At 42.4% G+C, this 26291-nt stretch overlaps 1 protein-coding gene across 6 annotated transcripts in view; it reads right to left on the bottom strand.

Annotated features, from left to right (window-relative positions):
* The window catches only part of LOC120061508 (arginine-glutamic acid dipeptide repeats protein-like), a 348162-nt gene that overhangs the window by 38948 nt on the left and 282923 nt on the right, over nucleotides 1-26291 (bottom strand). For all 6 annotated transcript variants that reach the window (XM_039011392.1, XM_039011391.1, XM_039011389.1 and 3 more), the window contains one exon: nucleotides 24074-24154. In XM_039011392.1, coding sequence (XP_038867320.1) covers nucleotides 24074-24154 — 81 coding nt within the window. The remainder of the gene's footprint in view (nucleotides 1-24073; nucleotides 24155-26291) is intronic.

Here is a 26291-nt window from a genome sequence, read left to right as displayed (position 1 = left end):
AGTTACTGTGTGTAGGGTAGTTACTGTGTGTAGGGTAGTTACTTTGTGTAGGGTAGTTACTTTGTGTAGGTTAGTTACTTTGTGTAGGTTAGTTACTTTGTGTAGGTTAGTTACTTTGTGTAGGTTAGTTACTGTGTGTAGGGTAGTTACTGTGTGTAGGTTAGTTACTTTGTGTAGGTTAGTTACTTTGTGTAGGTTAGTTACTTTGTGTAGGTTAGTTACTTTGTGTAGGTTAGTTACTGTGTGTAGGTTAGTTACTTAGTTACTGTGTGTAGGTTAGTTACTGTGTGTAGGTTAGTTACTGTGTGTAGGTTAGTTACTGTGTGTAGGTTAGTTACTGTGGGTAGGTTAGTTACTGTGGGTAGGTTAGTTACTGTGTGTAGGGTAGTTACTTTGTGTAGGGTAGTTACTGTGTGTAGGTTAGTTACTGTGTGTAGGTTAGTTACTGTGTGTAGGTTAGTTACTGTGTGTAGGGTAGTTACTGTGTGTAGGTTAGTTACTGTGTGTAGGTTAGTTACTGTGCGTAGGGTAGTTACTGTGTGTAGGGTAGTTACTGTGTGTAGAGTAGTTACTGTGTGTAGGGTAGTTACTGTGTGTAGGGTAGTTACTGTGTGTAGGTTAGTTACTGTGTGTAGGGTAGTTACTGTGTGTAGGGTAGTTACTGTGTGTAGGGTAGTTACTGTGTGTAGGGTAGTTACTGTGTGTAGGGTAGTTACTGTGTGTAGGTTAGTTACTGTGTGTAGGGTAGTTACTGTGTGTAGGGTAGTTACTGTGTGTAGGTTAGTTACTTAGTTACTGTGTGTAGGTTAGTTACTGTGTGTAGGTTAGTTACTGTGTGTAGGGTAGTTACTGTGTGTAGGGTAGTTACTGTGTGTAGGTTAGTTACTGTGTGTAGGGTAGTTACTGTGTGTAGGGTAGTTACTTAGTTACTGTGTGTAGGTTAGTTACTGTGTGTAGGGTAGTTACTTAGTTACTGTGTGTAGGTTAGTTACTGTGTGTAGGTTAGTTACTGTGTGTAGGGTAGTTACTGTGTGTAGGTTAGTTACTGTGTGTAGGTTAGTTACTGTGTGTAGGGTAGTTACTTTGTGTAGGGTAGTTACTGTGTGTAGGTTAGTTACTGTGTGTAGGTTAGTTACTGTGTGTAGGGTAGTTACTGTGTGTAGGTTAGTTACTGTGTGTAGGGTAGTTACTGTGTGTAGGGTAGTTACTGTGTGTAGGTTAGTTACTTAGTTACTGTGTGTAGGTTAGTTACTGTGTGTAGGTTAGTTACTGTGTGTAGGGTAGTTACTGTGTGTAGGGTAGTTACTTTGTGTAGGGTAGTTACTTTGTGTAGGTTAGTTACTTTGTGTAGGTTAGTTACTTTGTGTAGGTTAGTTACTTAGTTACTGTGTGTAGGTTAGTTACTTTGTGTAGGTTAGTTACTTTGTGTAGGTTAGTTACTGTGTGTAGGTTAGTTACTGTGTGTAGGTTAGTTACTGTGTGTAGGTTAGTTACTGTGTGTAGGTTAGTTACTGTGTGTAGGTTAGTTACTGTGTGTAGGTTAGTTACTGTGTGTAGGTTAGTTACTTAGTTACTGTGTGTAGGTTAGTTACTTAGTTACTGTGTGTAGGTTAGTTACTGTGTGTAGGTTAGTTACTGTGTGTAGGTTAGTTACTGTGTGTAGGTTAGTTACTGTGTGGGTTAGTTACTGTGTAGGTTAGTTACTTAGTTACTGTGTGTAGGTTAGTTACTGTGTGTAGGTTAGTTACTGTGTGTAGGGTAGTTACTGTGTGTAGGGTAGTTACTGTGTGTAGGGTAGTTACTGTGCGTAGGGTAGTTACTGTGTGTAGGTTAGTTACTGTGTAGGTTAGTTACTTAGTTACTGTGTGTAGGGTAGTTACTGTGTGTAGGGTAGTTACTGTGTGTAGGGTAGTTACTGTGTGTAGGTTAGTTACTGTGTAGGTTAGTTACTTAGTTACTGTGTGTAGGTTAGTTACTGTGTGTAGGTTAGTTACTTAGTTACTGTGTGTAGGTTAGTTACTGTGTGTAGGGTAGTTACTGTGTGTAGGGTAGTTACTGTGTGTAGGGTAGTTACTGTGTGTAGGGTAGTTACTGTGTGTAGGGTAGTTACTGTGCGTAGGGTAGTTACTGTGTGTAGGTTAGTTACTGTGTGTAGGGTAGTTACTGTGTGTAGGTTAGTTACTGTGTGTAGGTTAGTTACTGTGTGTAGGGTAGTTACTGTGTGTAGGTTAGTTACTGTGTGTAGGTTAGTTACTTAGTTACTGTGTGTAGGGTAGTTACTGTGTGTAGGGTAGTTACTGTGTGTAGGGTAGTTACTGTGTGTAGGGTAGTTACTGTGTGTAGGGTAGTTACTGTGTGTAGGGTAGTTACTGTGTGTAGGTTAGTTACTGTGTGTAGGGTAGTTACTGTGTGTAGGGTAGTTACTGTGTGTAGGGTAGTTACTGTGCGTAGGGTAGTTACTGTGCGTAGGGTAGTTACTGTGTGTAGGTTAGTTACTGTGGGTAGGGTAGTTACTGTGTGTAGGGTAGTTACTGTGTGTAGGTTAGTTACTGTGTGTAGGGTAGTTACTGTGTAAAGGTTAGTTACTGTGTGTAGGGTAGTTACTGTGCGTAGGGTAGTTACTGTGTGTAGGGTAGTTACTGTGTGTAGAGTAGTTACTGTGTGTAGGGTAGTTACTGTGTGTAGGTTAGTTACTTAGTTACTGTGTGTAGGGTAGTTACTGTGTGTAGGGTAGTTACTGTGTGTAGGGTAGTTACTTTGTGTAGGTTAGTTACTGTGTGTAGGGTAGTTACTGTGTGTAGGGTAGTTACTGTGTGTAGGTTAGTTAGTGTGTGTAGGTTAGTTACTGTGTGTAGGGTAGTTACTGTGTGTAGGGTAGTTACTGTGTGTAGGTTAGTTACTGTGTGTAGGGTAGTTACTGTGTGTAGGTTAGTTACTGTGTGTAGGTTAGTTACTGTGCGTAGGTTAGTTACTGTGCGTAGGTTAGTTAGTTAGTTACTGTGCGTAGGTTAGTTACTGTGTGTAGGGTAGTTACTGTGCGTAGGTTAGTTACTGTGCGTAGGTTAGTTACTGTGCGTAGGTTAGTTAGTTAGTTACTGTGCGTAGGTTAGTTAGTTAGTTACTGTGTGTAGGGTAGTTACTGTGTGTAGGGTAGTTACTGTGCGTAGGTTAGTTACTGTGCGTAGGGTAGTTAGTTAGTTACTGTGTGTAGGGTAGTTACTGTGTGTAGGGTAGTTACTGTGCGTAGGTTAGTTACTGTGCGTAGGTTAGTTAGTTAGTTACTGTGCGTAGGTTAGTTAGTTAGTTACTGTGCGTAGGTTAGTTACTGTGCGTAGGGTAGTTAGTTAGTTACTGTGTGTAGGGTAGTTACTGTGTGTAGGGTAGTTACTGTGTGTAGGGTAGTTACTGTGCGTAGGTTAGTTACTGTGCGTAGGTTAGTTAGTTAGTTACTGTGCGTAGGTTAGTTACTTAGTTACTGTGTGTAGGTTAGTTACTTTGTGTAGGTTAGTTACTTTGTGTAGGTTAGTTACTGTGTGTAGGTTAGTTACTGTGTGTAGGGTAGTTACTGTGCGTAGGTTAGTTACTGTGCGTAGGGTAGTTACTGTGTGTAGGTTAGTTACTGTGCGTAGGGTAGTTACTGTGTGTAGGTTAGTTACTGTGCGTAGGGTAGTTACTGTGCGTAGGTTAGTTACTGTGCGTAGGTTAGTTAGTTAGTTACTGTGCGTAGGTTAGTTAGTTAGTTACTGTGCGTAGGTTAGTTACTGTGTAGGTTAGTTACTGTGTGTAGGGTAGTTACTGTGTGTAGGGTAGTTACTGTGTGTAGGGTAGTTACTGTGCGTAGGTTAGTTACTGTGTGTAGGTTAGTTACTTAGTTACTGTGTGTAGGGTAGTTACTTTGTGTAGGGTAGTTACTGTGTGTAGGTTAGTTACTTTGTGTAGGTTAGTTACTTTGTGTAGGTTAGTTACTTTGTGTAGGTTAGTTACTGTGTGTAGGTTAGTTACTTAGTTACTGTGTGTAGGTTAGTTACTGTGTGTAGGTTAGTTACTGTGTGTAGGTTAGTTACTGTGTGTAGGGTAGTTACTTAGTTACTGTGTGTAGGTTAGTTACTGTGTGTAGGTTAGTTACTGTGTGTAGGGTAGTTACTGTGTGTAGGTTAGTTACTTTGTGTAGGGTAGTTACTGTGTGTAGGTTAGTTAATGTGTGTAGGGTAGTTACTGTGTGTAGGTTAGTTACTGTGTGTAGGGTAGTTACTGTGTGTAGGGTAGTTACTGTGTGTAGGTTAGTTACTTAGTTACTGTGTGTAGGTTAGTTACTGTGTGTAGGTTAGTTACTGTGTGTAGGGTAGTTACTGTGTGTAGGGTAGTTACTTTGTGTAGGGTAGTTACTTTGTGTAGGTTAGTTACTTTGTGTAGGTTAGTTACTTAGTTACTGTGTGTAGGTTAGTTACTGTGTGTAGGTTAGTTACTGTGTGTAGGTTAGTTACTTTGTGTAGGTTAGTTACTGTGTGTAGGTTAGTTACTGTGTGTAGGTTAGTTACTGTGTGTAGGTTAGTTACTGTGTGTAGGTTAGTTACTGTGTGTAGGTTAGTTACTGTGTGTAGGGTAGTTACTGTGCGTAGGTTAGTTACTGTGTGTAGGTTAGTTACTGTGTGTAGGTTAGTTACTTAGTTACTGTGTGTAGGGTAGTTACTGTGTGTAGGGTAGTTACTGTGTGTAGGTTAGTTACTGTGTGTAGGTTAGTTACTGTGTGTAGGTTAGTTACTGTGTGTAGGTTAGTTACTGTGTGTAGGTTAGTTACTGTGTGTAGGTTAGTTAGTTAGTAGGTTAGTTAGTAGGTTAGTTACTTAGTTACTGTGTGTAGGTTAGTTACTGTGTGTAGGGTAGTTACTGTGTGTAGGGTCGTTACTGTGTGTAGGTTAGTTACTGTGTGTAGGTTAGTTACTGTGTGTAGGTTAGTTACTGTGTGTAGGGTAGTTACTTAGTTACTGTGTGTAGGTTAGTTACTTAGTTACTGTGTGTAGGTTAGTTACTGTGTAGGTTAGTTACTTAGTTACTGTGTGTAGGTTAGTTACTGTGTGTAGGGTAGTTACTGTGTGTAGGTTAGTTACTGTGTGTAGGTTAGTTACTGTGTGTAGGTTAGTTACTGTGTGTAGGTTAGTTAGTTAGTAGGTTAGTTACTTAGTTACTGGGTGTAGGTTAGTTACTGTGTGTAGGGTAGTTACTGTGTGTAGGGTAGTTACTGTGTGTAGGTTAGTTACTGTGTGTAGGTTAGTTACTGTGTGTAGGTTAGTTACTGTGTGTAGGTTAGTTACTGTGTGTAGGGTAGTTACTTAGTTACTGTGTGTAGGTTAGTTACTTAGTTACTGTGTGTAGGTTAGTTTCTTAGTTACTGTGTGTAGGTTAGTTACTGTGTGTAGGGTAGTTACTGTGTGTAGGGTAGTTAGTGTGTGTAGGGTAGTTACTGTGTGTAGGTTAGTTACTGTGTGTAGAGTAGTTACTGTGTGTAGAGTAGTTACTGTGTGTAGAGTAGTTACTGTGTGTAGGTTAGTTACTGTGTGTAGGTTAGTTAGTTAGTAGGTTAGTTACTTAGTTACTGTGTGTAGGGTAGTTACTGTGTGTAGAGTAGTTACTGTGTGTAGAGTAGTTACTGTGTGTAGGGTAGTTACTGTGTGTAGGTTAGTTACTGTGTGTAGGGTAGTTAGTTAGTTACTGTGTGTAGGGTAGTTACTGTGTGTAGGGTAGTTACTGTGTGTAGGTTAGTTACTGTGTGTAGGGTAGTTACTGTGTGTAGGGTAGTTACTGTGTGTAGGGTAGTTACTGTGTGTAGGGTAGTTACTGTGTGTAGAGTAGTTACTGTGGGTAGGTTAGTTACTGTGTGTAGGGTAGTTACTGTGTGTAGGTTAGTTACTGTGTGTAGGGTAGTTACTGTGTGTAGGTTAGTTACTGTGTGTAGGGTAGTTACTGTGTGTAGGGTAGTTACTGTGCGTAGAGTAGTTACTGTGTGTAGGTTAGTTACTGTGTGTAGGTTAGTTACTGTGTGTAGGTTAGTTACTGTGTGTAGGGTAGTTACTGTGTGTAGGGTAGTTACTGTGTGTAGGGTAGTTACTGTGTGTAGGTTAGTTACTGTGTGTAGGGTAGTTACTGTGTGTAGGTTAGTTACTGTGTGTAGGGTAGTTACTGTGTGTAGGTTAGTTACTGTGTGTAGGGTAGTTACTGTGTGTAGGTTAGTTACTGTGTGTAGGGTAGTTAGTTAGTTACTGTGTGTAGGGTAGTTACTGTGTGTAGGGTAGCTACTGTGTGTAGGTTAATTACTGTGTGTAGGGTAGTTACTGTGTGTAGGGTAGTTACTGTGTGTAGGGTAGTTACTGTGTGTAGGTTAGTTACTGTGTGTAGGTTAGTTACTGTGTGTAGGTTAGTTACTGTGTGTAGGTTAGTTACTTAGTTACTGTGTGTAGAGTAGTTACTGTGTGTAGGGTAGTTACTGTGTGTAGGTTAGTTACTGTGTGTAGGTTAGTTACTGTGTGTAGGGTAGTTACTGTGTGTAGGTTAGTTACTGTGTGTAGGTTAGTTACTGTGTGTAGGGTAGTTACTGTGTGTAGGTTAGTTACTGTGGGTAGGGTAGTTACTGTGTGTAGGGTAGTTACTGTGTGTAGGTTAGTTACTGTGTGTAGGTTAGTTACTGTGTGTAGGTTAGTTACTGTGTGTAGGTTAGTTACTGTGTGTAGGTTAGTTACTGTGTGTAGGTTAGTTACTTAGTTACCGTGTGTAGGTTAGTTACTTAGTTACCGTGTGTAGGTTAGTTACTTAGTTACTGTGCGTAGGTTAGTTAGTTAGTTACTGTGTGTAGGGTAGTTACTGTGTGTAGGGTAGTTACTGTGTGTAGGGTAGTTACTGTGTGTAGGTTAGTTACTGTGTGTAGGGTAGTTACTGTGTGTAGGGTAGTTACTGTGTGTAGGGTAGTTACTGTGTGTAGGGTAGTTACTGTGTGTAGGTTAGTTACTGTGTGTAGGTTAGTTACTGTGTGTAGGTTAGTTACTGTGTGTAGGTTAGTTACTGTGTGTAGGTTAGTTACTTAGTTACCGTGTGTAGGTTAGTTACTTAGTTACCGTGTGTAGGTTAGTTACTTAGTTACTGTGTGTAGGTTAGTTACTTAGTTACTGTGTGTAGGGTAATTAGTTACCGTGTGTAGGTTAGTTACTTACCGTGTGTAGGTTAGTTACTTAGTTACCGTGTTTAGGTTAGTTACTTAGTTACCGTGTTTAGGTTAGTTACTTAGTTACTGTGTTTAGGTTAGTTACTTAGTTACTGTGTGTAGGGTAGTTAGTGAATAGTTAATACCAGAGGGTTGACAGATGTTCTCTACTGTACATCATTGTTTATATTTTACTGCAATATAGTATTTTGTTTAATGATTTCACAACTTGTTTAATGACTGTTAATCTCGGTTAAACCAGAACTAAAAAGTATTGCCTAATTGGTCAGATGCTTGATTAAGTTCTGGGTCCATACGTGTTGAACGAGGAGCGGAACGAGGAGCGGAATGAGGAGCGGAACCGGAACGAGGAGCGGAACGGAGGAGCGGAACGGAGGAGCGGAACGGAGGAGCGGAACGAGGAGCGGAACGAGGAGCGGAACGGAGGAGCGGAACGAGGAGCGGAACGAGGAGCGGAACGGAGGAGCGGAACGAGGAGCGGAACGAGGAGCGGGAGCGTAAGGAGGAGCCCCACACTCGCTCTCTGAAAGTCACAGCCCGAATGTTTCCTCCTCTTCAAAAGATGCCAACACCTGCAAAATCATGATTTGTCAAAAATAACTAGTGATGAAAAACCCAAGGAACTAACGCACCTCATCATATAAGGCATCCCCATTGTATCATGACAGAGCTACGCTGCCATTTATGTTTACGTGGTCTGTCCACGAGAGATTAAATAAATGATTCTTAAATCAGAAATTAAATATACTGTATATTTGTTAATACAGTACGTTGCCTCTTATCTAATGCTTCGTAAAACTAATTGGGTCTGATACAGTTAAAAAACGGCAGCAATATTCCTCCAGCTACATATTATTACACGGCTTCTACCAAGGTCAACACAGTCGGAGCCCCGACGGCTTCTGAAATAGACAGCCACTACTGTCTGTGGTCCCTGTAAGCACAGTACAGAGCAGGGCAGAGAGAGCAAATGTGCACTGGAAGAAAAAAAAGGGCCTTGGCTGGTGGAACAGTGTGTGCTCGTGCCTGTGTGTGTTTCTCGCCTGGCGGTTAAATAGGCAGGCAATCCCCGCTGCAACAATCCTTTCTCCCACTGAATGACTGAGCTGTGTTTTCACAGGTCAGGGATACACACGCCAGAGAATCACCACTCTCCCTGTTTCACTGCTGTAAGCGCTTTTACAAATCAAAGCAGATTGGACATACTGCTACAGAGCCCTTTTTACAGGGCGGGTTGATCCCTCCGCCTGCTACAGAGCCTTTTTACAGGGCGGGTTTATCCCTACGCCTGCTACAGAGCCTTTTTACAGGGCGGGTTGATCCCTACGCCTGCTACAGAGCCTTTTTACAGGGCAGGTTGATCCCTACGCCTGCTACAGAGCCTTTTTACAGGGCGGGTTGATCCCTACGCCTGCTACAGAGCCTTTTTACAGGGCGGGTTGATCCCTACGCCTGCTACAGAGCCTTTTTACAGGGCGGGTTGATCCCTACGCCTGCTACAGAGCCTTTTTACAGGGCAGGTTGATCCCTACGCCTGCTACAGAGCCTTTTTACAGGGCGGGTTGATCCCTACGCCTGCTACAGAGCCTTTTTACAGGGCGGGTTTATCCCTACGCCTGCTACAGAGCCTTTTTACAGGGCGGGTTGATCCCTACGCCTGCTACAGAGGCTTAGGTGTCCTGGAGGGCAGGTAGTTTGTCCCCGGTGATGCGTTGTGCAGAGCGCACCACCCTCTGGAGAACCCTGCGGTTGTGGGCGGTGCAGTTGCTGTACCAGGGGGTGATACAGCCCGACCGAATGCTCTCGATTGTGCACCTGTAAAAGTTAGTGAGGGTTTTCGGAGACAAGCCACATTTTTTCAGCCTCCTGAGGTTGAAGGGGCGCTGCCGAGCCTTCTTCACCACACTGTCTGTGTGCGTGGACCATTTCAGTTTGTCGGTGATATGTACACCGAGGAACTTGCTGTCCTGTTGATGTGGATAGGATGGTGCTCCCTCTGCTGTATCCTGAAGTCCACGATCATCTCCTTTGTTTTCTTGCCGTTGAGTGAGAGGTTATTTTCCTGACACCACACTCAGTTACCTTAGCTTTCTTGGGAACAGGAACAATGGTGGCCCTCTTGAAGCATGTGGGAACAGCAGACTGGGATAAGGATTGATTGAATATGTCCGTAAACACACCAGCCAGCTGGTCTGCGCATGCTCTGAGGACGCGGCTGGGAATGCCGTCTGGGCCTGCAGCCTAGCGAGGGTTAACACGTTTAAATGTTTTACTCACCTCGGCTGCAGTGAAGGAGAGCCCGCAGGTTTTGGTAGCGGGCCGTGTCAGTGGCACTGTATTGTCCTCAAAGCGAGCAAAAAAGTTATTTAGCCTGTCGGAGCAAGACATCCTGGTCCGCGACGGGGCTGGTTTTCTTTTTGTAATCCGTGATTGACTGTAGACCCTGCCACATACCTCTTGTGTATGAGCTGTTGAATTGCGACTCTATTTTGTCTCTGTACTGGGACTTAGCTTGTTTGATTGCCTTGCGGAGAGAATAGCTACACTGTTTGTATTCGGTCATGTTTCCGGTCACCTTGCCCTGGTTAAAAGCAGTGGTTTGCGCTTTCAGTTTCACGCGAATGCTGCCGTCAATCCACGGTTTCTGGTTTGGGAATGTTTTAATCGTTGCTGTGGGTACGACATCGTCAATGCACTTTCTAATGAACTCGCTCACCGAATCAGCGTATTCGTCATTATTGTTGTTGGACGCAATGCGGAACATATTCCAATCCGCGTGATCGAAGCAGTCTTGAAGCGTGGAATCAGATTGGTCGGACCAGCGTTGAACAGACCTGAGCGAGGGAGCTTGTTGTTTTAGTTTCTGTTTGTAGGCTGGAAGCAACAAAATGGAGTCGTGGTCAGCTTTTCCGAAAGGAGGGCGGGGGAGGGCCTTATATGCGTCGCAGAAGTTAGTATAACAATGATCCAAGGTTTTACCAGCCCTGGTAGCACAATCGATATGCTGATAGAATTTAGGGAGTTTTGTTTTCAGATTAGCCTTGTTAAAATCCCCAGCTACGATGAATGCAACCTCAGGGTGTGTGGTTTCCAGTTTACAAAGAGTCAGATAAAGTTCGTTCAGGGCCATCGATGTGTCTGCTTGGGGGGGAATATATATGGCTGTGATTATAATCGAAGAGAATTCCCTTGGTAGATAATGCGGTCGACATTTGATTGTGAGGAATTCTAGATCAGGTGAACAGAATGACTTGAGTTCCTGTATGTTGTTATGATCACACCACGTCTCGTTAATCATAAGGCAAACACCCCCGCCCCTCTTCTTACCAGAAAGATGTATGTTTCTGTCGGCGCGATGCGTGAAGAAACCAGCTGGCTGCACCGACTCCGTTAGCGTCTCTTGAGTTAGCCATGTTTCCGTGAAGCAGAGAACGTTACAATCTCTGATGTCTCTCTGGAATGTTACCCTTGCTCGGATTTCATCAACCTTATTGTCAAGAGACTGGACATTGGCGAGTAGTATGCTAGGGGATGGAGCGCGATGTGCCCGTCTCCGAAGCCTGACCAGGAGACCGCTACGTTTGCCCCTTTTACGGCGTCGCATAGGTTCGCCGGCTGGGATCAGATCCATTGTATTGGGTGGAAGGCAAAACACTGGATCCGTTTCGGGAAAGTCATATTCCTGGTTGTAACGATGGTGAGTTGACGTTGCTCTTATATTCAGTAGTTCCTCCCGACTGTATGTAATGAAACCTAAGATTACCTGGGGTACCAATGTAAGGAATAACACATAAAAAAACAAAATACTGCATATTTTGCAAGGAACACGAAGCGAGGCGGCCATCTCGGTCGGCGCCGGAAATCATGATAACTTCGCTTGATAGTCCCACTAAGCTCTAACCAATTACGAGGGGGGGGTGGCAGGGTTAGAGGAAAATAATAAAGGAAAATATGTTTTAAATAGGTATGTATATACAGTAACAGTCAAAAGTTTGGACACACCTCCCCATTCAAGGGTTTTTCTTTATTTTTTACTATTTTCGTCATTGTAGAATAATAGTGAAGACATCAAAACGATGAAATAACACATATGGAATCATGTAGTAACCAAAAAAAAAGTGTTAAATCAAAATATATTTAAAATGTGAGATTCTTCAAAGTAGCTACCCTTTGCCTTGATGTCAGTTTTGCACACTCTTGGCATTCTCTCAGCCACCTTCATGAGGTAGTCACCTGGAACGCATTTAAATGAACAGGCCTGCCTTGTTAAAAGTTAATTTGTGGAATTTCTTTCCTTAATGCGTTTGAGCTAATCAGTTGTGTTGTGACAAGGTAGGGGGGGTATACAGAAGATAGCCCTATTTGGTAAAATACCAAGTCCATATTATGGCAAGAACATCTCAAATAAGCAAAGAGAAACGACAGTCCATCATTACTTTAAGACAAAAAGGTCAGTCAATCCGGAACATGTAAAGAAGTTTCTTCAAGTGCAGTGGCAAAAACCATCAAGTTCTATGATGAAACTAGCTCTCATGAAGACCGCCACAGGAAAGTTAGACCCCTCTGCTGCAGAGGATAAGTTCATTAGAGTTAACTGCATCTCACAGAGCTCAAGTAACAGACACATCAACATCAACTGTTCAGAGGAGACTGCATGAATCAGGCCTTTTATGGTCTAATTGCGCCAAAGAAACCACTACTAAAGGACACCAATAATAAGAAGAGACTTGCTTGGGCCAATAAACACGAGCAATGGACATTAGACCGGTGGAAATCTGTCCTTTGGTCTGATGAGTCCAAATTTGACATTTTTGTTTCCAACCACCGTGTCTTTGTGAGACGCAGAGTAGGTGAAAGGATGAGCATGTGTGGTTCCCACCGTGAAGCACGTAGGAGGAGGTGTGATAGTGCTTTGCTGGTGACACTGTCAGTGATTTATTTAGAATTCAAGGAACACTTAATCACCATGGCTACCACAGCATTCTGCAGCGACACGCCATCCCATCTGGTTTGAGCTTAGTGGGACTATCATTTGTTTTTCAACAGGACAATGACCCAAGGGCTATTTGACCAAGAAGGAGAGTGATGGAGTGCTGCATCAGATGACCTGGCCTACACAATCACCCGACCTCAACCCAATTGAGATGGTTTGGTATGAGTTGGACTGCAGAGTGAAGGAAAAACAGCCAACAAGTGCTCAGCATATGTGGGAACTCCTTCAAGACTGTTTGAAAAGCATTCCAGGTGAAGCTGGTTGAGAAAATGCCAAGCGTGTGCAAAGCTGTCGTCAAGGCAAAGGGTGGCTACTTTGAAGAACCTAGAGTGTGTCCATCATGGCACCGTGTTCCCTACATAGCGTCTCCTAGAGTGTGTCCATAATGGCACCGTATTCCCTACATAGTGTCTCCTAGAGTGTATCCATAATGGCACCGTGTTCCCTACATAGTGTCTCCTAGAGTGTGTCCATCATGGCACCGTGTTCCCTACATAGTGTCTCCTAGAGTGTGTCCATAATGGCACCGTGTTCCCTACATAGTGTCTCCTAGAGTGTATCCATAATGGCACCGTGTTCCCTACATAGTGTCTCCTAGAGTGTATCCATAATGGCACCGTGTTCCCTACATAGTGTCTCCTAGAGTGTGTCCATAATGGCACCGTATTCCCTACATAGTGTCTCCTAGAGTGTGTCCATAATGGCACCGTGTTCCCTACATAGTGTCTCCTAGAGTGTGTCCATAATGGCACCGTATTCCCTACATAGTGTCTCCTAGAGTGTGTCCATAATGGCACCGTGTTCCCTACATAGTGTCTCCTAGAGTGTGTCCATAATGGCACCGTATTGTCTCCTAGAGTGTATCCATAATGGTACCGTGTTCCCTACATAGTGTCTCCTAGAGTGTGTCCATAATGGCACCGTATTCCCTACATAGTGTCTCCTAGAGTGTATCCATAATGGCACCGTGTTCCCTACATAGTGTCTCCTAGAGTGTATCCATAATGGCACCGTGTTCCCTACATAGTGTCTCCTAGAGTGTGTCCATAATGGCACCGTGTTCCCTACATAGTGTCTCCTAGAGTGTGTCCATAATGGCACCGTGTTCCCTACATAGTGTCTCCTAGAGTGTGTCCATAATGGCACCGTGTTCCCTACATAGTGTCTCCTAGAGTGTGTCCATAATGGCACCGTGTTCCCTACATAGTGTCTCCTAGAGTGTGTCCATAATGGCACCGTGTTCCCTACATAGTGTATCCTAGAGTGTGTCCATAATGGCACCGTGTTCCCTACATAGTGTATCCTAGAGTGTGTCCATAATGGCACCGTGTTCCCTACATAGTGTATCCTAGAGTGTGTCCATAATGGCACCGTATTCCCTACATAGTGTCTCCTAGAGCGGAGGGAACACTTCTCTTGTTTTAGCTGATTAAATTGGTGCCTGAACCAAAGTATTTGTAATGACCCCAAGGCTGTGACTGTCTGGCTGACTGCTGGGGTGAAGACATGGCAGTATAAACCAATCTGACGTGTGTGTACAGATCTACAGGTCATGGCACAGGGACAAACATCTGCTGAGGCTAAGAGGATGTGAAGACAACAGAACAGCAGCCGGCCTGGAATTGACAACAGGGCCTGGGGGAGGTGGTGGTTGTTGTGGCGGCTGTGTGGTAGAACACAGTGTGATTCTGATGCGGCAAATAACTGGTAAGTGGTAAACTGTCTTTTTTGCAGTTCAAGTATCCTGTAGTTCTCGCTGTCCTGAAAGCAGCTGCAGCCTAGTGGTCTCTGAGTCAAAGGGAGAGAATGTTTGGAGACAACACCCTTTCACCTAAAACAGGAGAAATTAAACCAATATACTGGATGCCACTTTCCATAGAGCAGCATCCTTCATTTTGTTTTTCAAGACTATTTATTTCCGTCAAACGACCTAGTAATCGTTTTGGTAAAGTTCTTCCTACGGTTTAGTATGTAACGTAGCATGTAATACTGAGGCGCCTTTGGCACCCACTACTCTCTAAACTCTTGACGGTTGCTAGGCAGCGCCCGTCACTAAGCTGTTGCTTGGCAGCGCCCCGGGTTACCATCCTCCTGGCAGTTCTAAACATGGCAACGTGTGTCGCTCCGTCTATCTCTTCCCGTAGCCCATCACTAAACATGCACTGTATTGTACTCCTGAGTGGCACAGCGGTCTAAGACACCGCATCTTCGTCTATCTCTTCCCGTAGCCCATCACTAAGCATGCACTGTTTTCTGAACCACTACTGGATGGATACATAAAGAACTACTGTGGGAACAAATATCACTGAATGACCTAAATACTGGAATAAAGTAGGCAAACGGCATTGAAGGCACGTATCAAATTGTTGCTTACAAACTCTCAATGTCATCCAATCGGTGAAATACATTTTAAGTAATAGCGTACCCACGTGTAGTCAACTATACTGAACCAAAAAATATAAAGTGTTGGTTCCATGTTCTGAAATAAAAGATCCCAGAAATGTTCTATACACAACTATTTAGTGCATTTCTCCTTTGCCAATATAATTCATCCACCTGACAGGTGTGGCATACTAAGAAGCTGATTAAGCAGCACCATCATTACACAGGTGCACCTTGTACTGGGGACAATAGAAGTCCACTCTAAAAATGTGCAGTTTTGTCAAACAACACAATGCCACAGATGTCTCAAGTTGAGGGGATTGTGCAATTGGCATGCTGACTGAATGTCCACCAGAGCTGTTGCCAGATAATTTTATATTAATTTCTAATTTCTCTACCATTTCTCTCCAATGTCGTTTTCAGAGAATTTGGCAGTACATCCAACCGGCCTCACAACCGCAGACCACGTGTAACCACGCCAGCCCAGGTCCTCCACATCCGGCTTCTTCACCTGCGGTATCATGAGACGAGCCACCAGGACAGCTGATGAAACTGGGTTTGCACAACTAAAGAATATCTGCACAAGCTGTCAGAAACCGTCTCAGGGAAGCTTATTTGCGTGCCTGTCGTCCTCACCGGGGTCTTGACATGACTGCAGTTCGGCGTCGTAACCGACTTCAATGGGCAAGTGCTCTCCTTCGATGGCCACTGGTACGCTGGAGAAGGGTGCTCTTCACGGATGAATCCCTGTTTCAACTGTACCGGGCAGATGGCAGACAACGTGTATGGCGTCGTGTGGGCGAGTGGTTTGCTGATGTCAACGTTAAAAAAACAGACTGCCCCATGGTGGCGGTAGGGTTATGGTATGGGCAGACATTAACTACGGACAACGAACACAATTTAATTTTATCTATGGCAATTTAAATGCACAGAGATACTGTGACGAGATCCTGAGGCCCATTGTTGTGCCATTCATCCACCGCCATCTCAGCATGATAATGCACGGCCCCATGTCACAAGGATCTGTACACAATTCCTGGAAGATGAAAATGTCCCAGTTCTTCCATGGCCTACATACTCACCAGACATGTCACCCATTGAGCATGTTTGGGATGCTCTGGATCAAAGTGTACGTTAGTGTGTTCCAGTTCCCGCCAATATTCAGCAACTTCGTACAGCCATTGAATAGTAGGACAAAATTCCACAGGCCCCAATCAACAGCCTGATAAACTCTATGCGAAGGAGATGGTGGTCAGATACCTTTTTTAAGGTAGCTGGTGTTATGTGACTGATTTCCTTATATGAATAGTAACTCAGAAAAAACATATTTGAAATTGTTGAGTTTATATTTTTGTTCAGTGTAATACCTTAACTATGCTCAAAGGGATATTCAATGTCAGCTTCTTTTTTTTTTTTAAGGGCACCATCTACCAATAGGTGACCTTCATGCTGTTTAATCATCTTGGTATGCCACACCTGTCAGGTGGATGGATAATATTGGCAAAGAAGAAATGCTCACTAACAGGGATGTAAAACAAATTAGTGTCCAAAATTTGCGAGAAGCTTTTTGTGCGTATGGAACATTTCTGGGATCTTTAATTTCAGCTCATGAAACATGGGACCAACGCTTTACATGTTGCTTTTATATTTTTGTTCGGTAAAATTATACTTTGGATGGTGTATCAATACACCAAGTCACTACAAAGATACAGGCGTCCTTCCTAACTCAGTTGCCGGAAAGGAAGGAAACCGCTCAGGGATTTCACCATAGGGCCAATGGTGACATTAAAACAGTTATAGAGTTCAATGGTTGTGATAGGAGAAAACTGAGGATGTATCAACATTGTAGTTACTCCATAATAATAACTTAATTAACAGAGTGAAATATGGGAAGTCAGTAAAAAAAATTAAAATACTACAAAACAAGGCACTAATACTGCAAAAAAAAAAAGTTTTTGTCATGAATACAAACTGTTGTGTTCGGGGCAAATCCAATTCCAACACTAGTAGCACTCTCCATATTGTCAAGCATAGTGGTGGCTGCATCATGTTACGTGTATGCTTGTAATCGTTAAGGACTGGGAAGTTTTTCAGGATAAAAAAAATAACCCAAATGGAGCTAAACACAGGCAAACATCTAGAGGAAAACCTGGTTCAGTCTGCTTCCCACCAGACACTGGGAGATGAATTCACCTTTCAGCAGGACAATAACCTAAAACACAAAGCCAAATCTACACTTGAGTTGGTTACCAAGACGACAGTGAATGTTCTCGGGTGGCAGAATTACAGTTTTGACTTAAATCTACCTGGAACATCTATGGCAAGACCTGAAAATGGTTGTCTAGCAATGATCAACAACCAATTTGACAAAAGCTTGAATAATTTTGAAAATAATAAAAATGGGCAAATGTTGAACAATCCAGGTGTGGAAAGTTCTTTAGTGACTCAAATACCCTTTTAGGGCATATCCAATTTCAAATCAGTTCTTTTTCCTGAACAGCCACAAAGCCCATTTCAAGCCACATTTCAAACCTGATTCCTGGCCATGTGACGTGTCTGAAAGGTCAAATCTGTTATTTGGCTAGCTACTCTGTTGACAGTTTAAAAATATCATGTGATAGCTAACTAGCTTGTTAATTGTTTACAAATGAGTGAATGCGCACACACCTGTCATGACTAGCGTAGCCATGTCATTAAATGACTGCTTTCTGAACACACACAATTCCAATTTTGGTCACTTGGATTCAGAGACTTACCCAGAAAGACACTCAGCTATAATCACTGCCAAAGTTGCATTTACAAAGCATTTTATTCAGGGTTGTGAATACTTATGTAAATTAGATATTTTTGCATTTCATTTCCAATAAATTTACAAACATAAACAAAAAAAAACATGTTTTCACTTTGTCATTATGGGGTATTTTGTGTAGATGGGTAAGTATATTTAAATAAAATAATAATTCAGGCTCACTCTGACCATTTTACTCTCCCTAGCAGAGCTGGTTAGGCTGTTTTCATGTTATCCAGAGCGTTGGTGACGGCTACTGTGCTACTGTCAACAATGTATGCTTTTTTGCCAACGTTTACTGACACTGTCCATATTCAACGGGTGTTGAGCGTTTGTAAATTCATCAGTTATTCTGCACTCTGGCACACTCAGACGACAGTGCTCTGAAATCAGAGTAGATAGCCAGAGCGAATTTACCAGCTACGTCTTTCAACAGCTGTCGCAGTGACATCATGAACATTCTATTGAAATGGATACTTGCATAGTCTTTTGTTAAGACATGTAGCTAGCTAGCTAAACAATTAACCATAATCCCAACTCATGACGTTACTACTCTGCGTGAATCTGCAGGTAGCTAACCAACCAGGTTCAATGTTAGCTAGCTAACATGAGGCTATAAATAGCAAAGCAAATGGCTCTGAGATACGAATAATATTACGACACAGAACATACACGTAACGCTTGCTAGCGAGCCAGCTAGCTAACAGTACACCATCTTGAAATGAAAACAACTTCTGACATAATTAGAAACGTGTAATATCTGAAAATGTAGCTAGCTAGACTCTTACCCGTATACATGGATGGACGCTTCTACCTCTGTCATGGTTGCCCTTAGTTTGAAGATGTAATCCGGAGACAGGTGTTTTCTCCATCTCCTTAGCTATCAAACTCTAATTCCACTGATTTCAAATCTCGGTCCTCCATCCTTATGCAGTTTTACTACGCAATATATATTTTTTTAAATGAGCGTTAGACAAGATTACTTACACATACTGACCAACTCAAATAGACAGCGGCTAAACCAACTAGGCTCGTAATTTAACAATTTTATTCGTATTTACAGAAGGCATACAAGTTTGTTATTAAGGCACATGAAAGTTCACATGTTCCAGAAGGGATTTCTACCAACAAATGTAAAAAAAAAAAAGAAGCTTTTTGATTAATTTTAATTATTATTATATATATTTTTTAAAGCTTACGTTCAAATGGCTCTCCTGTGAAAGTGACGCGCGACATACGACCAGGTTCCTGAAACCAGTCTTAAATGTGGAATACGTGAAGGGGTATGAATACTTTCTGAAGGCCACTGTGTAGTTTAACAAGTGGATTCTTTTTAGCTCTACATTTTCAGTTGTTTAGTAGACTAGGCCATCCTCCTGACCTAAAGCCTGTGAATTCACTGACATTTGTCTGATAATCAATCAATGTGTTTTTTGTTTCACTAAAATCTCCCTCTGTATAGGCTATTTGGTTTTCTAGCATTGGCCAAATAAGTGGAGGTGGTGTAGCTCATCTATTTGTTTGCTCATCGATCACAGATCAGAAACATTTCGCATGTAATAATGTGCAATAATGTGCAAAAATCAAGAGTAGTCCTGTTATTTTGCTCAATCGCGTAAATGCAACTAAAAGCCCATGGAAGGTTGTGAAATATGAACAAGAGAAAACAGGATTGTTATTATTCTCCTAACGGTATCGTGATGAAGACCCTACGTCTGCTCCATAACAAAGTGGAGGCTAGGAAAGAGATGAAACCTCCATCAATAAAGCTTGGGCTGTTTCAAAATAAATAAAAAATTCATAACAGAACCTGCGCCTGAACGAATAAATAATGTATTTATATTTTATGGTGTATATATTCAATGGATTTATTCAAATAGACACCCTCACCAAAAAAAGAAGACCGGCTAAATAATATAAATCATATTTGAAAGCAGTACTTGTAAAACATTTTTTTTTTTTTTTTTTTTTACAATACCATTTAAAAGTGGAAAAATAGCAAGCACAAATTTTATCTGCGATCTGCCATTTCAGAGAATTTAGTTGTTTGAACAGTGTCGAGCAGAACCCAGCTCATATTCCATGACGTCCCCCCCCCCTGTGTACTGGAGGAAATGGTTGCAACAGAGACAGCCCTGTACAGACTGTCAGATCGCCCGACAGTTCGACAGAGAGGGACGACTCCCCCCTCCCAACACACACACCCTGCTCCAGCCCTTTATGTGTCTTTATATAAAGCATTCCTAAACGCTAGTCAGGCCTGGTGTGTTGACACAGCACTGGGTGCTTAGACTTGGCACTGCCTTCGCTAGCCGCGCTGGCGCTTTAGGAGCGGCCTAGGTCAGGCCCAGATAATGAGCTACGGGAAGGACAGAGGGAGGGAGAGAGAAAGAGGGAGGGAGAGAGAAAGAGGGAGGGAGGGACATGCAGGAACACCGTAGCACTCTTTAAAGACAAGGGCTAGCAGGGGGAAAAAAGGGAGAGAGACTCCGAGGAAGAAGCAGGAACACCGTAGCCCTGTAGAAAAGCAGGAAAACTCATACCAGAGGAAAGAGAGTGAGTCAAGGAGAATCAGACCAGAGGAAAGAGAGTGAGTCAAGGAGAATCAGACCAGAGGAAAGAGAGTGAGTCAAGGAGAATCAGACCAGAGGAAAGAGAGTGAGTCAAGGAGAATCAGACCAGAGGAAAGAGAGTGAGTCAAGGAGAATCAGACCAGAGGAAAGAGAGTGAGTCAAGGAGAATCAGACCAGAGGAAAGAGAGTGAGTCAAGGAGAATCAGACCAGAGGAAAGAGAGTGAGTCAAGGAGAATCAGACCAGAGGAAAGAGAGTGAGTCAAGGAGAATCAGACCAGAGGAAAGAGAGTGAGTCAAGGAGAATCAGACCAGAGGAAAGAGAGTGAGTCAAGGAGAATCAGACCAGAGGAAAGAGAGTGAGTCAAGGAGAATCAGACCAGAGGAAAGAGAGTGAGTCAAGGAGAATCAGACCAGAGGAAAGAGAGTGAGTCAAGGAGAATCAGACCAGAGGAAAGAGAGTGAGTCAAGGAGAATCAGACCAGAGGAAAGAGAGTGAGTCAAGGAGAATCAGACCAGAGGAAAGAGAGTGAGTCAAGGAGAATCAGACCAGAGGAAAGAGAGTGAGTCAAGGAGAATCAGACCAGAGGAAAGAGAGTGAGTCAAGGAGAATCAGACCAGAGGAAAGAGAGTGAGTCAAGGAGAATCAGACCAGAGGAAAGAGAGTGAGTCAAGGAGAATCAGACCAGAGGAAAGAGAGTGAGTCAAGGAGAATCACTGTAGCTCTCGTAAAAAGCCGTCCAGCTAATACTAGCAGGAAGCGAGGAATTAAGGGAGGAAGAGAGGCAGGAACACTGTAGCCCCCTGGATGTCTCTGTGTGGATGACTGGCTATAAGCCCAGAGGGCATTTATAGAAGGCCCAACTCCCTGCTCTATGGCTGGGCTGCGATGTGACTCAGTACAGTAGTGTGGTGGTATCCAGATCCAGACCTTGGAAGACATAATGTTATAGGAACAACCACACCACATTTAATATGAGGTGCTCCATCCTTCTTCTCGTGTGGCTTGGCATGCCCGTGGAATTACTAAAAAATTATATGTCAGTGTGTGTGTGTGTGTGTGTGTGTGTGAGGACAGAGAGAGAAAATAAAAATATCTTAAGGCTACTTTACAAAATCTTGAAGATGGTTATGCTCCATAGATCGTGTGTGGGAGTGAGAGAGTGAAGGAAGGGGACAGTGAGATTGAAGGAGGTGAGGAAGGGGACAGTGAGATTGAAGGAGGTGAGGGAAGAGAGAGTGAGAGGAAGAGGAGAGATTTCTGTTAGGGAAAATAAATTGAGCTTTCCTCTGGGTATTGACTAGCAGTGCCACTTGCTCAGAGAGGAGAGGAGAGCAGTGTGTGTGTGTGTGTGTGTGTGTGTGTGTGTGTGTGTGTGTGTGTGTGTGTGTGTGTGTGTGTGTGTGTGTGTGTGTGTGTGTGTGTGTGTGTGTGTGTGTGTGTGTGTGTGAGTACAGCAGGCTTTTAGCACAAAATCCAGTTCAATCATAACCAGAGTTTTTTTTTTTTTACTGTAGCTGTGGTAACCCCGTTCAGTGTCTATATTGAGCTTACCCCCACCTTCCTCATCCACCGCTACCCTCTCCTCCTCCTCCTCCCTTAGATTGACACCCCTGGTGTATATCAAACTAATTTTGCCCCGGGGGCAGCATTCGGTCTTCAACGAGGTCCGGAGGGCCGCACTGAAAATGTGTTTCCTCAGCCGTAAAAAAAAAGTGCAGATTTATTTTTATTTTTTTATTTCACCTTTATTTAACCAGGTAGGCAAGTTGAGAACACGTTCTCATTTACAGATAGTCCTCTATCCTTTGTTTTTTGGGAATATTACATACTCCAACTGTCTAGCTTTAATTTAGATGATTAGCAACAAGCTGGACACAGTCAAGGAATGGTATCAATGTAGATCCATTAAAATTTGGTTTTAAGCCATTTAAAAATTACAGTGAACTAATATATAAACTCAACATGTAAAGTGTTTGGTCCCATGTTTCATGAGCTGAAAATGTGCAGTTTTGTCACACAATGCCACCGATGTCTTAAGTTTTGAGGGAGCGTTGCAATTTGCATGTTGACTGCAGGAATGTCCAGAGCTGTTGCCTGAGAATGTAATGTTCATTTCTCTACCGTCATTTCTCTGCCTGTGCTTAGCTCTATTCCGTTTATTTTTATCCCAAAAAACTCCCTAGTCATTGCCGATGACGAGCATACCCATAACATGATGCACCCACCATCACACTTGAAAAAATTAAGAGTGGTACTCCGTGATGGGTTGTGTTGGATTTGTCCCAAACATAACGCTTTATATTCAGGACATGAAGTTAATTTCTTAACCACATTTTTGGCAGTTTTACTTTAGTGCCTTGTTGCAAACAGGACGCAATGTTTTGGAATATTTTATTCTGTACAGGCTTCCTTCTTTTAACTCTGTCAATTAAGTTAGTATTGTGGAGTAACTACAATGTTGTTGATCCTCAGTTTTCTCCTATTACAGCCATTAAACTCTGTAACGGTTTTAAAGTCACCATTGACCTCATGGTAAAAACCCTGAGCGGGTTCCTTCCTCCACGGCAACTAAGTTAGGAAGGACGCCTGTATCTTTGTAGTGACTGGGTGCATTAATACACCATAAAAAGTGTAATTAAAAACTTCCCCAAGCTCAAAGGGATATTCAATGTCTGCTTTTTAAATGTTTACCAATAAACATTTAATCTACCAATAGGTGCCCTTCTTTGCGAGGCATTGGACAACCTCCCATGGTCTTTGTGGTTCAATCTGTGTTTGAAATTCACTGCTCAACTGAGGGACCTTACAGATAATTGTATGTGTGGAGTACAGAGATGAGGTAGTCATTCAAAAATCATGTTAAACTCTATTATTGCACACAGAGTGATGAGTCCATGCAACTTATTATGTGACTTGTTAAGCGAATTTTTACTCCTGAACGTATTTAGGCTTGCCATAACAAAGGGATTGAAGACTTATTGACTAAAAACATTTCAGCTTTTCATTTTTAATTTGAAAAACTTAATTCCACTTTGACATTATGGGGTATTCTGGGTATGCCAGTGACACAACTTCTCAACTTAATCCAATTTAAATTGAGGCTGTAACATAACAAAATGTGGAAAAAGTCAAAGGGGTAAGAATACTTTGAAGGTTTTATATGCAAAATAAACATTATTTTAAGAGCCCCAATGGGACAAAGGTCAAATAAATACAAAAATATACACTGAAGAAAAATATAAACGCAACATGTAAAATGTTGGTCCCATGTTTCATGAGCTGAAATAAAAGAGCCCAGAAATGTTCCAGATGCACAAAAAAAGCTTATTTCTCTCACATTTTGTTTACATCCGTGTTAGTAAGCATTTATCCTTTGCCAAGATAATCCATCTACCTGACAGGTGTGGCATATCAAGAAGCTGATTAAACAGCATGATCATTACACAGGTGAACCTTGTGCTGGGGACAAAAGTGTGAGGAGTATTTCCCTTTTGTGGGGAAAAACTAATTCCGATAAGCTGGGCCTGGCTGCCATATGGGTGGGCCTATGCCCTCCCAGGCCCACCCATGGCTGCATCCATGCCCAGTCATGTGAAATCCATAGATTAGGGCCTAATGAATTTATTTAAATTGACTGATTCCCTTATATAAACTAACTAAAATCTTTGAAATTGTTACATGTTGCATTTATATATTTTTTAGTTGAGTATAAATATTTACCCATATTTCCTCTCATGTATGAATGGTGTTTAGAGAGGGCCAAAGGCAGCTCTGATAGTATTGCAGAAGAGTGGTTGGGATGAATGGATCAATGTTTATCAATAAACCTTCAAGGCAAATATAACACACGCATGCCCAAAATGTTACGTATAGTAATTTCCCTTGGTCAAACTCATTCCTACTGTTAATGTTGAAGTACACCGAGTGATGACTTAAGGTGATGCAAAAAAAAAATAGCTTAAAAAGTTTGATTTGAGTTTGCCTGCGATATTGTTTTTTAAAAACAAATCAGTCATGTTGTTATTATTTTACTGCTAAATCTGAATCACAAGGCAACTTTGTACACTATTTAATGTACAGAGCCGAGGTCTAGAATATAACCACGGTGGAACAGTGACTTACCGTTTCCTTGTTGGGTAGCAGCTCTTTCCGAATCTTGAAGAAGTTCTTGCCGTACTGTCTGAGCCCTTTAATGAACCGCTTCTGGAACACAAGAAGAAGAAAAAAGACAAACAATCAGCAACCAGAACATAAACGGCTATGACGACCAGTATAGTACAGCTAAAAACGCAACCAAGCCACATGACGTTACAGCCACTGCCACGACAAAAAAAACTTGTTTTCTTTCTGTGGTTTGGTTAGAGAGAGAGTTGATGTTAAAATCTGTAAACTCTGCTGCCTCTGTTTAAACTCGTGAGCGAGAGAAAAGCTAAAGTACACAGCCATGTCAGGGCACAGAGGAAATTACTAACTCAGGGAGACACAGACATTGAAATTATACTACTTTGCTCTTTCATGTGGTTTGAAAAGAGAAGCTATGGATATCTATTGTTCCATAAATGACACAGGAAATGTCAGATTCAGGGAGAATAATATCGGGATCTTACAAAGCAGACATTCAAAGCCAAAACTCCCAACTTCAATAACTTGTATAATTGCAAGATATTTCCTTTGACTGTGCTTACCATCAATGATTTTACTAAAGTACACAAACCACATTTCTCTGCAAAATACAGCACTTATATAATCGTGTACTTGCATGTCGGACCAAATAGGAAACCTGAGAAAAGAGTAAAAAAAAAAAAAGACAAATCCACAGTGACAGGACGGAGGAAAACGACAGCGCGACTTTCTCCGCTTCACAACAACCGTTTGATATTTTTACCTAAAAAAAATCTAAACAGCAAAAATCAACTCTCAGCACCTCACAACAACAAAACCAGCAAAAAACGAATTAAACATTTTTTTTTAAATTTAAAAATTAAAACACAAACCTAAAATGTATTTCAGTATTTCTTCTCATTGAAGAGACAGTCTGTGAGCCATAAAAAAAAGCTACGGGGGAAGAGGCTGAAAACATTCACGGCCAGTGAAGCAGACAACTAACAGATTTCCTTTCAGCTTCCAGAGGCAGGCAAACCCCGTAACCCGCTACCAGTACGTTCTTTCTTCAGTTAAGCATTTCAGCCAACCCCCTCTCTCGCTCCAATCAAGTACGTCCAGAGAAAAGCGTGTTTTAGTCCCGGTGAGACCCCTCCATAAATCTCTACGCCAAGCCACAGGTATATAGGAAAAATCCCGTGTCTCCAAAAAAGGTACAAACAGCGTTTTTTTTTTTTTTTTTTTTACAAGCAAGAAATAGCTTGTCTCTCTGTGCTCTTCCACTACAAAGGGGTGACTTTATATGTGATCTTTCTGCTAGAGAGCCTCTGGTCGGCAGCGGCCTGGAAAACCCGGAGCGGAGCCGGAGCCCAGTGGCGACCTAGAGAGCCTCTGGTCGGCAGCAGCCTGGAAAACCCGGAGCGGAGCCCAGTGGAGTGGAGACCTAGAGAGCCTCTGGTCGGTAGCGGCTTGGAAAACCCGGAGCGGAGCCGGAGCCCAGTGGAGTGGAGACCTAGAAAGCATCTGGTCAGTGGCAGACTGGAAAACCCGGCGCGGAGCCGGAGCGCAGTGGAAATGATGTATATAAACCCTGGATTGTTGACGCTATGCATTTGCCATTGAGAGGCTATGAAGCCACCGGGTCGGCCATATTGGTACTCCCCAGTAAGAACAGCCCTTCATAGGAATGAAGGGAATTCCACAGTATTTCAAGGACAAAATTACATATATTTAAGTATTTTGTTGTAGTCACATAATATAATTTAAAAGTATGCATTAAGGAGTCTAATAGAGTAATTCCGTTAAACTAAAATATATATATATATTTTTACAATGGAGGAGGAGTACCAAGATGGCTGCCCAGTGACTTCAATACAATGCCCCGTCTGTCATCCAGGGTTTATATATACATTGAACAAAATATAAAACGAGCTTAAATAATGAGCTTAAATAAAAGATCCCAGAAATGTTCCATATGTACAAAAACGTATTTCTCTAAAATGTTGTGCACACATTTGTTTACATCACTGTTAGTGAGCATTTCTCCTTTGCCAATATAATCCATCCACCTGACAGCTGTGGCATATCAAGAAGCTGATTCAACTCCATGATCATTACACAGGTGCACCTTGTGCTGGGGGACAATAATAGGCCCCTCTAAAATGTGCAGTTTTGTCCCACAACACAATGCCACAGATGTCTCAAGTTTTGAGGGAGCGTGCAATTGGCATGCTTACTG

This window comes from Salvelinus namaycush, chromosome 16 (assembly GCF_016432855.1).
Source record: "Salvelinus namaycush isolate Seneca chromosome 16, SaNama_1.0, whole genome shotgun sequence".
NCBI classification, from domain to species: domain Eukaryota; kingdom Metazoa; phylum Chordata; class Actinopteri; order Salmoniformes; family Salmonidae; genus Salvelinus; species Salvelinus namaycush.
This window is presented reverse-complemented; position numbering and strand designations above follow the sequence as displayed.